This window comes from Poecile atricapillus, chromosome 14, assembly GCF_030490865.1.
Source record: "Poecile atricapillus isolate bPoeAtr1 chromosome 14, bPoeAtr1.hap1, whole genome shotgun sequence".
Classification (NCBI taxonomy): Eukaryota; Metazoa; Chordata; class Aves; order Passeriformes; family Paridae; genus Poecile; species Poecile atricapillus.
Window position 1 is genome coordinate 15,776,397 of NC_081262.1, and position 12,323 is coordinate 15,788,719.

Genomic DNA, 12,323 nt, shown 5'->3' on the forward strand with positions numbered 1-12,323 from the left:
CTGCTCTGGGGACAGAAACATGTTTGTGTCAGGGCAGGGGACTAAGGTGTTGTCACAGGGAGTCACAGCGAACTGCCTGCCCCAAATTGCCCACGGCTGGGAAGACAAAGGTGGTGGCCCAGAGACTGCAGGAAGGCCCCACAGTCAGCAGGGCTGATCATTCCAAGATCAGCCTCCATGACAAATGAACACTGATTCTCTGCTTTTCTCTTCAGTGTGGATCAGGAGTAACTTCAGTAGAAGCAGAATCTGAGTGCACAGATGCTCAGGGGCAGACAAAGACAGCTCCTCTCCAGGTCCAACAAGAAACAGCCTTGTCCCAAATGCTTGGAGAGGAGCAGCTGTGTTATGAACATCATTCCCACACACAGAAATCCTGTCTGGGCTGGTGAGTGACCTGTGGCCCTCATGGCTGACAATGTGTGCGACTCTGCATCAGGGATTTCTCCTTCTCTGGCCAACATAGGAAAGGCAAAGAGAGGAAAAGTCCTCAAAGCACCCTCAGGACACTGCAGCTGTGAGGAAGAGATACAGAAAGGAGCTGTGGGCACAGCCAAGGGGGGCCTGGAACAAAGCTGGTGGAAAAGCTTTCCCTCACTCACCTTCAGGATCAAAACCTGCCCTTTGCTGCTCTTGAAGGTCACCTGTGATGACACATGACCTATCAGCACCTTTAATGAAAAGCCCAGATGCTAAAAGCCGATTTTAAAAGTACAAAGAGGTTTTAGACTTTTAATAAATAGAGAAACAGACCTTTATTTAAAAAGAATAATGAAAACCCAGACACTGGAGTTGACAAAAGTCTCCTTCACCTCATGAACAAAGGAAGCAGTTGAACTTTCACACAGGCTGAGATGAGAGATTTTGCAGTAACTAATCCAGAAGAAAGAATTTAATTTCATTCTAATTTCAGCAGCTGCTGCAGGCACTAAAGCATTTCTCTGTGGCAGACCCAATTCAGCAACCCTTTGAGCCCAGGCAGCAGCTCAGCTCTCTCCCTCTCCATCACAGGAGCTTCCCAAGGTGCTCATCCCTCTTCAGTGCAGGGGGTACTCCCTCCTCACAGGCAGCTTCATTTCAGGATCCAAGATCACATCAAACTCCCTCAAACCTCACTCCCGAGGTGTCATTTTCTTTGCAAAGCCCTTGGGATGGCCCCACCCAGCCCGGGGAGAGCTGTGCCCATCTCAGGAGGTTTGCTCGCTGCCTGGGGCACGCACAGCGGACGGGCTCCTGTTTACCAAGCACTTGTTGCAATGATTTCATAGTTCTTTTATAAAAGTGACATGTTTTCCTAAGGTTATGCAGAGGACAAAAGCGTGATTGAGGAGGGAATCTTCCAGAAAGGGTGAGAATGTAACTTAAGCTGCTTCAAGAAGAGGAGGTTCCCTGAATCACTTTCTCCCTAAAAAGTGGTGTTTGATGAGTTCATGGCATGAGGCCAGCGCTGTGTGGACGTGCTGGACCCAGGAATGGGATGTGAAGGGAGAAGAAAAGCAGGGTGGAGTTCCTAAGTGGGTTTGAGGCTGTGCAGTGCCTGCCCTACACATTCCCAAATCCAGAGGGGTAAATCCCAGCAACACCAGTACAGCCAACAGGAAGCACAGCAAGCACCAGGGAATGTGGAGAAATACTGTTTTCACTTGGGGAAAATCTGTTCTTACATCATGCTAAATATAGTAAATTGATTGGAGATAAGACCGTTCTGTTCCTTCCAGATTAGTCAGAGATGCTCATCCCACTCTTTCCCTTTCCTCATTCCCCACGGCCATCGAGGAGCAGAGTATGCAAAGCCTTATCTCTCCTGGGGATTCCACCAGCACCAGGAGCTCTGGCTAAAAGTCCACTCATATTTCAGAGCAAAGAGCAACTTGTATTCCTTGGCCCCTTCAGAAACCAGGGAAAACCAGATCCAATCTTCACTCAAAAGCCTGGTGGGAGAAGAGCAATGTGGAAGGGGCTGTTCTTTCATTTATGTTTTATTCTTGATGAGCCCAAACAGAGCAACTGTTACCTGAGGAAAACCTCTTCCACTGAAGGAGATTTCCTGTTGAATTCCTTTGACCTCCCTCTGGAAAAAGGAATCACCCCAAAAGAGGGGCCACTCTCCTTTTGCAAAGCTGAGAGGAACAGGAACTTCTCACTGAAAACTTCGTGCTTAATTTTTCAAGAGCACAAAAGGAACCCCCAGTTTTGCTGTGTTTATCCTTGGAATGGATGAACTGATTCCAGGGATGCTCTGAGTGGGTCTGGGAAGGAGGAGATTGGAGCACGACACAAGCAGGACCACCATGAACCAACCTGCAGAAATAATTTGGTTTTCTCCCTGCCCCTGCCATCACTATTACTCATGGATTCTCATTTTAATTTAAACATAAAAATGGCACCAACTTTAAAAGAACTAACTCAGTGTCTGGTGTAGATGCCCAGATTTGAGCAAGGCAGTGCCTTGTGCTCAGTCTTACACTTCAGACTGTTCTGAACACATTTCAACAGTTCTGGATGGATCTGAACCAAGATCAACATCTCACCCATTCCCTGCCAGGGGGGCTGCAGGCTCCTTCCTGATATCTAGGGGATAAATTCATAGTTTTGGGAAATTTTGCAAGTGATAAAGTTTGTGTACACAAGCAGAGAGGATCAATATGATTCACTTGCCTAGAAATAAATGTCTTTTTTTTTGTTGTTGTTGCTATTTCCTAGTTGGCTGTAATTTCTCAAACAAGTCTATGACTAATTCCTGGTGCTGGCTTATCACTGGTCAGACTTTAGCTCACATTCTTACATGTAAATACAAGACAGCTTCCTGCTGTATTCCCCTGCAGAGGGAAGCAGTTATATTCAGCTGGAACTACCTACAAAACCGTCACAAAAACACTTGGTAAGGGATCCTGAGAGGCACAGGGTATATTTTTCACTCCCAAAATATCAAAGGATCATGGAATGGTTTGGGTTGGAAGGACCTTAAAGTCCATCCAGTGCCACCTTCCACTGTCCCAGGCTGCTCCAAGCCCTCCAACCTCACCTCTTCCAGGGATGGGGCAACCAGGACCTCTCTGGACAACCTATTCCAGTTGCCTCATTTGAAACTTTAAATAAATTACTGGATATTCAGTGGTGTTTAAATTCCCAAATGAAGAAGGCTCTGAGAATATTAATCCTTGTCCCAGCCCATAAAGAGCAGCCTGCAGGAACCTGGGGTCACACTGCTGGGAAAGAGTTGTGTGAAGCCTCCTCGGGATCATTTCCCCTTGTGTCTCCTCTCTTCCTTGTGGTCACTTGCTTTGCTCAGGGCTGTATTTAAGCAGGGACCTTTGTCCTTGCCCAAGGCCACTGTGAGTACCCCTGTGCCATGGATTTTGCAGGGCTCAGAGGGGCGGGGAGGGTGTTCTGCCCCATTTCTTCTTCCCTCCCCAAGCCCCACTGTCAGCAGCCCGTTCCCAGCTCTCATCTAGCAGGCGCAAAGGTAAGAGCAGAAGATCAAACAGCTCTGAGAAAGGCAAACACAGCCTTTCATTCTCTCCAGCATGGTTTTACTGCTGCTTCCTGGTGACTGCTGTCATCACTCCCTGAGCTGCCCCATTCCAGGCACGGCTCTGAGGAAGATGACATGTCAGTGACATCTGTGACTTCAGCGGGTCCAGTCTCACAGATACCGGTAGCTGGAGAAGAGGAGCTTTGCTGGCAGCACCTGTGCCCAGGAGCCCTGGGCAGGGACACCTTCCACCACCCCAGGCTGCTCCAAACCCTGTCCAGCCTGGCCTTGGACACTCCAGGGATCCAGGGGCAGCCACAGCTCCTCTGGGCACCCTGTGCCAGGGTCTCCCCAGCCTCACAGGGAAGAATTCCTCCCCAAAATCTGATTTTGGTAACAGGCTGTAGCACACTCCAGCTCCTAAATCAGTGCTAGGGGCAGAGGGATGGGTTGTCCAAGGGGGAGCAGGAGGGAATGTTCCCTCATCCTTCCTCAGCTCTGCACCACATTCCTTCCTTTGGGTGGAACTAATTTGGCTCTCCACTTGGATTCATTTAGAGGCAGTAAAGTGAATTTCCTTGCTCTGACTTGAACTGGAGCATTTCTCCATTTTTTAAACTTCAAAATCCAAGCTGATGCTGGACCTGAAGGTGAGTGGAGAAGACTGGGAGGACCTTTTCCTAAAGAGCCAGCTCTGGTCCTAGAGCTGAGCAGGAAAGGGGAGAAGGGAACAACGTGGAGCACAAATCTCTGTAACCAACAGCTTCCTTCAAGGCTATGAGCTTTTTCCTTTTCAAGAAAAAGGCCGATATTTTTACTGATAAATTAAATCACTATCAAGGAAGCAAAATCTGCTAGTGGTCAAACCAGGAGATTGCTGTGACTTGGAAACATCTGCAACTATTTAATTGCCTGAAGACCAAACAATAAAGCTCTACAGGAAATTCCCTCAGTATCTCATCCTCTTTTTTCCTGACTTTACAAAAATTAACAAGGTCATGAGCATCAGTTAAAACATTTATGGGTGGGCGAGGAAAACAGACATAAAAATGTTGCTGTCCCTACTTGATCTTTCCTTTGCGTGTGAAATTTATCTTTATAGTTTTCTACAACTACAGACAAAGCCATTCCACCAGTTCCTACCAGTTACTCACGTGTCTTCTCCCTCACTCACAAAAATCAGCAAAGAAATATTCCCAAGAAACTGCAAATAAATAAGAATAAAGGAGCACTGGTAAATAGAGATCCCAAGATGGAGATCCAGACCATTAGCTCAGTGCTCCATGGAGCAGGAACAGCTCCATATGAAATACACCAAGTGTTGAAGTATTTTTGAGTGCATTGAAGTCTTTGAGGTATTTCTCTAAAATTATGCTTTTTCTAATATACATTTTATACCACAATGTGTTTAAAAAATCACAAATATATATTTATATATAAGGTGACATTTTGGTCCAGCTCCATCCTGGATGTACATTTGTTTGCATTAAACAAAATAATCATATTTTTCACTTGACCTACAGGTGATGAATAGGAGAATAGTTGAAGTGGATACAAAATTCACATTGTTCATGATAAGAGACTTATGGCTCTCAAACCTTTAAGAGCATAACAGAATCAAGCTGAAAAGAATGACAGCAAGTCTGTGCTGCTCTCCAAGTTTTCACCCTCTGACCTCTATTAAGAATTTTGTAAGGCTACAGCTAATTAAGGTTTCCAAGGGGTGAAAGAGCAAGCTCCAAAGTCTGATGCCAGGCTGGACCATTGCCCAGGTCTCCACCCTCATGTGCTCACACGCCTGTGGCTCTCTGGGAATAAAGGAAATGCCAAATGTCCACTCAAGGACATTTGGTCCTGGGACCAGGTCTGGCTCTCCATCACCCCGAGGAGCCCAGCCACTCCCAGGCAGCACCTGCCCTGGTGTGACACGTGCCAACACTCTCAGAAAGAGGAAAATCCTCCTGTATGGATTTACAAGCATGTGACAGATGTTAAAAACATGAAGAACTTCATATGGGTGTGTTGCTATAGAGGGACATGAGTTGAATGGAGTTAACCACTTGTTTGTCCATAAAATGGCCCTGTTGATTGTATGACACTGCTGGAGATAACGCTGAGGTGCCCATCAGCACTGCTGGCATGAAGGAGAGCTGCTGTGTGCCATGAGCACACAATATCTACACATCCCAGAATCCCAGAACAGAGGAGTTTGGAAGAGATCATCCAGTCCAGCCCCCTGGCCAGGCAGGGTCACCTGGAGGTGACAGGAACGTGTCCAGGTGGGTTTGGGATGTCTCCTCAGGGAGACTCCACACCTTCCCTGGGCAGCTGTTCCAGGGCTCTGCCACGCCAGGGCTCTGCTCTTTCCTCTCTCATGGAAAGAGCTTCTTCCTCACATCAAGGTGGAAGTTGTTGTGTTTGGGTTTCTGGCCACTGCTCCTCGTCCTGTTACTGAACAGAGTCTGGCACCATCCTCTGCCACCCCTGGGAGGGATTTGTATGGATTGATGGGATCCCCTCTCAGCCTTCCCTTCTCCAGAGTGAGCAGGCCCAGCTCCTGCAGTCTCACATCACAGAGATGCTCCCGACCCTATAATAACATATATGTATTTTTGTGTTCATTTGGGAGGGCTGTATGAGGGGAACAGTTCTTTGACACCCTCAAGGGGACATGGCAGAGCCCCTCACACCCTCAGGGGGACATGGCAGAGCCCCTCACACCCTCAGGGGGACATGGCAGAGCCCCTCACACCCTCAGGGGGACATGGCAGAGCCCCTCACACCCTCAGGGGGACATGGCAGAGCTCCTCACATCCTCAGGGGGACATGGCAGAGCTTCTCACATCCTCAGGGGGACATGGCAGAGCTCCTCACACACAGGGGAAGGAAAGGGATCTGTGTGCCCACCCTGAGGATGAGCACAGCCCCACCACACCCAAGGGGTGATGTGAAGCGAAAATCCAGGAAGCACGGGCGGGAGTGTCGTGTTCTCCTCACACACGATATTTCAACACAAGAGTTTGCTGCTGTTTTTTAGTAAAAATACACCAGAAATGGCACTTGGCTGTGTGCCGGGTCCGAGCCCCCTCACGGCGCCCGGGCGGGAATGGCGCCGCCCCGGCCCGTCCTGCACCGCGGCGCCAACATGGCGGCGCCCAGCGAGGGCCGTGCGGGTCGGGGCTCCTCGCCCTTCCCGGGCACCGACAGCGGTTCCTTCCCCTTCCCTTTCCCCGTCCCGCACGGCGCGGCGGGGGAGCCACCCAAGAAGCCATGCCGAGCCTGCACGGATTTCAAGAGCTGGCTCCGCGAGCAGAGGAAGCAGGCGGCCCCGGGCAGCGCGGTGAGGCGCGGCAGGAGCCTCCCCTGGGAACTCCTGGCGACCCCCAGTCCCTGCAGAGCTCCCTCAGTCCTCCATCCTGCCCCTTCAAGTGGGATGAGGCTGCGTGTTCCCTTCAGGCTGTGGAGGAGCCGGGGACAGCGTTCCCTTCAGTGGGAATGGAAATGGGGTCCCCATCTCCTCCCTGGGGGTGAGGGGTCTCTGCCATTGTCCCCGCTGAGGGTGTGAGGGGGGCTCTGCCATGTTCCGATTGAAGGTGTGAGGGGGGCTCTGCCATGTTCCGATTGAAGGTGTGAGGGGGGCTCTGCCATGTTCCGATTGAAGGTGTGAGGGGGGCTCTGCCATGTTCCGATTGAAGGTGTGAGGGGGGCTCTGCCATGTTCCGATTGAAGGTGTGAGGTGGGCTCTGCCATGTTCCGATTGAAGGTGTGAGGGGGGCTCTGCCATGTCCTCAGAAAGGATGTGAAGGACCTGTTGCCCCCATCTCACCTTCCCACCCAGCACAAAAGGGCTGTTTCCCCACCAACCCCGCTGTCCCCTCACACGCCTCTGCCCCTCTGCAGGACGTGGCGGTCATGGAGGAGAAGGAGCCCCCTCCGGACTGTCCCCTGGACAGCGAGCAGCTGGGCCGCAGCACCTGGGCCTTCCTGCACACCATGGCCGCCTACTACCCTGAGCGGCCCTCCGGGGCACAGCAGAAGGAAATGAGGGACTTCATCAACCTCTTCTCCAAGTTCTACCCCTGCGAGCACTGCGCAGAGGACCTGAGGGAGAGGTGAGCGGCCTCAGAGGGTTTTTTGAGGATCTGGGGAAAGGTGAGTTTGCTCAGCAGGTTTTTTGAGGCTCTCAAGACAAGTGACTGGCCTCAGCGGGTTTTTGGAGGATCTGAGGGAAAGGTGAGTGGCCTCAGCAGGTTTTTTGAGGATCTGAGGGAAAGGTGAGTGGACTCAGCAGGTTTTTGTGCTGGAGGGGCTTGCCAGAAGTGCTGGCTGCAGCAGCTAGTTTGCATATCAGCAGCTCTTCCTGCACGTGGGGTTTGTAGCTACCTGAACTGGTTTCTTCCATTATTGCATCAATCACAGATGCACGTACTCAAAAAACAAACACCTGTCCTCATGCTGTTGGGTTCTGTGCTGCCTCTAAGGCTTCCCTGAGGCAATTTTTGAGTTTTCTGGTTCAAAATGGGCTTGTGAACAGTTGTGGAATTAGGTTGGGACTTGGAATAATTTGGTTTTCGGGAGACAAGTGTTCTTCTACCCTCAAAAATGCCCTGTATTGGCAATCTCAGTAGTGAAGACAAAGACTGAGATGGGCTGAGTTGTTTGATTTGGTAGAAGATGTCCCTGCCCATGGCAGAGGCTTAGGATGAGATGATCTTTAAAGTCCATTCCAACCCAAACCATTCGGGGATTCTATGATAAAGTTTCCTGCTGCTCTCAGCTTCTTCCTCAGAAGTTTCAAATCATTTGTTTCCCCTTCTCTGTTTGCAGATTACGGACAAACCAACCCGATACGAGCACCAGGAGTAACTTCTCCCAGTGGCTGTGTCTCCTCCACAACGAAGTGAACAGGAAGCTGGGGAAGTCGGAATTTGACTGCTCCCGTGTGGATGAGCGCTGGAGGGATGGCTGGAAGGATGGGAGCTGTGATTAACCTGCAGGGATTGCTCTGGGAATCCAGCAGAGCAGTTCAGTCCATGTGGAGTTGCTGCAGGGACAGTGGGAGACAGTAACTCTGTTTGTGTGGGACTGATTGAGAGCTGAACCAATGCCAAAGGGAGAATTGAAAATCCTATCCCAATGATATTTTGATAAGTGGTAGCTGTAATGGTACCTGAGGGGTTGAGGCTGCCAGAAACCTCTGAGATTGGGTCACTGACAAACTCATTTCATTATGACATTTCCTGATTTTGGGGGCATTTGCTTATTTTTGTGGCTAGAATTGATTTTCCCTGAACACAGTGGTGTTCTCCACAGGTATTGCCTGATGTTTTAGAAAATGCATCTGATTAATTGTCATTTTAATTTCTGATAGAGAAAACTCATGCTGGGTTTTGTGCCAAGTCTGTAACCCTGGATTTCTCTTTCCAGGATCTCCAAGATTTGTTGTTACTCTTGCATCCAATTCCTTTGATAAAAATCCTGAGGGCAATTACATTTAATTTAAACACTAAAATAATGGAGCCCAGATTTTTCACTTGGATTTTGTATTTCAACTTACCATGTCAGAGGACAAAACAGAGTCAAAATCATTTCAATTTCTTTATGTAGGTTGTGATCTCATCCCTTCCTGCACTCCTGGCTGGGAGAAGTTTGCACAAACCCTGACAACAGCAGGTTCTTTTTTCCTTCCCTGCTTCCTGCTGAGGTTCTCTTGCATGTTTTATTGAGCTTCCTTATGTCATGCCCCACAGCACACCTGTGAATTTACCCTTGGGGTTTTTTTGCAGGTTTTGACTGGAAATAGCAATGGTATTTCTTATCTGAGACCCAGTGCATGGGGCTCCTTAGTGGTTAGAGAGCCAGTAACACCTTTGGAGACACATTTTAATATTTTATGGCACAGTCAAGTCCTTTAAAGTCGGGTCTGTAAAATGAATATGAGACTTTTATGGATTTTTATGATTTCTGAACTTACGTCGTAACATTTCTAAGCACAAACCCGAGTGAGCTGATAATGAGTGTGATTCAAGGTGTCATTCAGGCTATTAAAAGTGCTCAGAAAATTTCCCTATCACCGTGTTGAGGTTCTTAGAACAAATAAATCCCAGCTCTTGGGTTTTTTATCTTTTGGTAATGAACTCAGCCCCCAAAACAAAGCCCATTGGGATCCACTAGAGGGGAGAGGAGCAACAAAAGGGCTGCATCCCTCTCTTTTAGCAGGCAGGACCCAACTGACTCAGTTCTGTCAGGACACTTTTAGCAGCTGGGGGTGTGGGCACCAATCCTTCTGGGTTTGGTTGTGCTAAAGCAGGGATTTTGTGTTCTTCCATTCCAATCTGCCCTCGACTGTTCTCTGTGACAATTTCCTCGCCCACGGAGCAGATGATGAGATTTCTGCCTCATTTGTTTCAGCGTAAATGAGCAGGTTGGTGAAGCATCTGTCCCATCCTTTGTCACCTCCACCTAGCAGGGGACCAGGCTGGGGAGTTGCACTGTCCTGGGATGTGCCAGCCAGGGTCAGGGACCAGCAGGGACACAGGAGCCTCCCACCACACCTGTCCACTCCCTGAGTGCAGAGAGGGAAGTGAGGGTGGATCCAACACATTCTGGGCACTCTGTGTGCTTCAGGGAGCTGCTGGTGGAGTGCAGGAGGAAAAGCCTGTCCTGTCCTGGCAGGGCTTGGGGAGAGCCTTCAAGCTGAGACTGTCTCTTTAGCAAATCCTGCCTAAAAATGAGGCCACCAGCTGTGGCCAGGATGCTTTTAGGGCAGTTTCTATCTTTGCCAAGTGGCCATTTGATAAAAGCTGTGCTTGCACTCTGTTCTCTCATGTTTTAGGCTTGGCAGAAGAGCTCTGATGTAGTTGTTTCTCAGGCATATCCTCACCTCTGTGGACTTGACCATGTGAGGAGTGGGGGAGTTTGTTCTGCTGCTCATTTGTACCACAAGTTTTAGTCTCGGGTAAGGAATTTCCATTGGAGGTCCTCATACTTCTGTACAGAAAATTGTGAATTCTCTACTAACTGCACTTGATTAAATCTAGTCTTAAAAATCTCTGTATTCAAATGATATTTCTTGTTGATGTAAAAATAATAAAGCAACTGAGTTCACTTCTGATTCACTCCTGCTGCATGGGATCTTAGGAAAAGAGATTGTGCTGTGCTGGTGGGTCTCACCTCTGCAAGATACTACTGTTACATATATAAAACAAGATATATATATGTAGTTATATATGTATATATTACAGTTTGATGGCTCAGGTAAACTGTGATTCTGTGTGGATTCATCAGACAAGTTGGGGCTGCTCCTGGTCCTTTCCTCTTGTGCTGTGGAATTGATGCAGTTCTCTGTTTGCCCAGCAAAAATGCAGGAATCTGTACAGCAGGTCCTGTCAGGTCGGAGTTTGCTTTTATATGAGGAGCAGTGGGAATTTTTCTGGGATCCCAGTGATTTCTGGACGTGCTGACAGCACGAGGGGCAGCATTAGAGCTGAGAGCAGCTCAGCTCTCGCTGGTTTGGAGCAGGGTGGCACCGCTGAAGGGCAGGGCTTGCAATCCCATTTCCTGGAATGGGGAAGTTCCTTCCTCTCCATCTGAGGAGCCCTTGTGAGGAAGAGCAGAGTCAGGAGCAGGGGCTGCCCAAGGAGCTTGTGGGACCTTGCTGGAGAGCTGCTGCTGTGTGACAGGCACCTGAGCAACCTTGCAGCATCCCAAATTCCTCGCTGTTTTCATGCACCGGTTTGCATTCAAACTGTACTTCACTTTTTTCCTTCTTTTTTTTTTAAATTTTTTTTTTAAGCAAAGAGCAGGGAGGCCTGTGGGAATTGTCTGTTCCATGGATGGCAGGCAGACTTGCAGATGCTGGCAGAAGCAGCACTGTGCCTTTGACATTTTTCCAGGGATTAGCTGTTCCTTTGCAGTGCGTTGGGTGTACGCAGGCTCCTGTTTACAGTAGGATTCCCAAGAGTTGCTTTGTTTTCTCTTGTCTTTTGCTTCAGTCTGTTCCAGGCAGTGTGGGAGATTCTTTCTGCTGGAGTTTTACAGGCTTGGAGAGGGAAGGATTTGGATTTTTTAGGGTTTTTCTTTCCCCTCTCTGTAAGCACTGGGTTTGTTGGGGTTTTATTCCATTCCTGGAATGGCTGCTCAGAGCTTTTGTCTGAAGGATGGAGAGGAGCTGTCCAGTATTTTTTGAAGTCAGGATTAGGCACAGCCAACAAGGTGAAGTCAACTCTTGATTTTGTAGGGCAATAAGGAAAGCAATAAAACATGGAAAGCAAACCACAGGTAATGGCATGGAGACAAATCAGTTAAATTGTAATCCAGGGGGGTGAGGGTCAGCCTTGGCACCACAGGGAAGTGTTGATGAACACCAAATCGTGATTCCAGGCTGACCAACCCTCAGTTCAGGTGTTCATCACAGTGCAGGGAGCTGAGGGATGATGGTAGGTGGCATCTTCTGCAAAACTGTGGACAAAGGTTGTTTGCTGAAGATAAAATGGAGTTGGGTGCCCTTCTCTCTGCTGATACATGTAAAAGAAAAAATAAAACAATGCAGATGGATCTGATTTTTCTGTCATTTCTGAATATTTGTAATTGCTTCTAAGATTTCCACAAATAGAGTGACAGAATATCCTCAGTCACAGGGGACCCACAGGCATCATCCATCTCCCAAGGCTGACGAGCTTTGAAACCACCGTGTTCCCCTTGGCACGTGACAGTTCTGGTGAGGATTGGCTGATCCTGCCTGGAAATTCTGCTGGCATTTCTCTGGACTGGTGTGGGCTGGCACCCTGACAGTGCCCCTGGCACTGGGACCTGCCCAGTTCTGCCCTTGCTTCCTCTGGAAAGGTGC

At 48.9% G+C, this 12,323-nt stretch overlaps 1 protein-coding gene across 1 annotated transcript; it reads left to right on the top strand.

Annotated features, from left to right (window-relative positions):
* The first annotated feature begins 6,599 nt into the window (after positions 1 to 6,599).
* Positions 6,600 to 9,545, top strand: GFER (growth factor, augmenter of liver regeneration). Its single transcript, XM_058849804.1, has 3 exons — positions 6,600 to 6,815; positions 7,376 to 7,587; positions 8,303 to 9,545. Exons 1-3 carry the CDS (start codon positions 6,621 to 6,623, stop codon positions 8,463 to 8,465), a joined length of 570 nt encoding a protein of 189 aa, XP_058705787.1. The 5' UTR covers positions 6,600 to 6,620; the 3' UTR covers positions 8,466 to 9,545.
* The last annotated feature ends 2,778 nt before the right edge of the window (positions 9,546 to 12,323 follow it).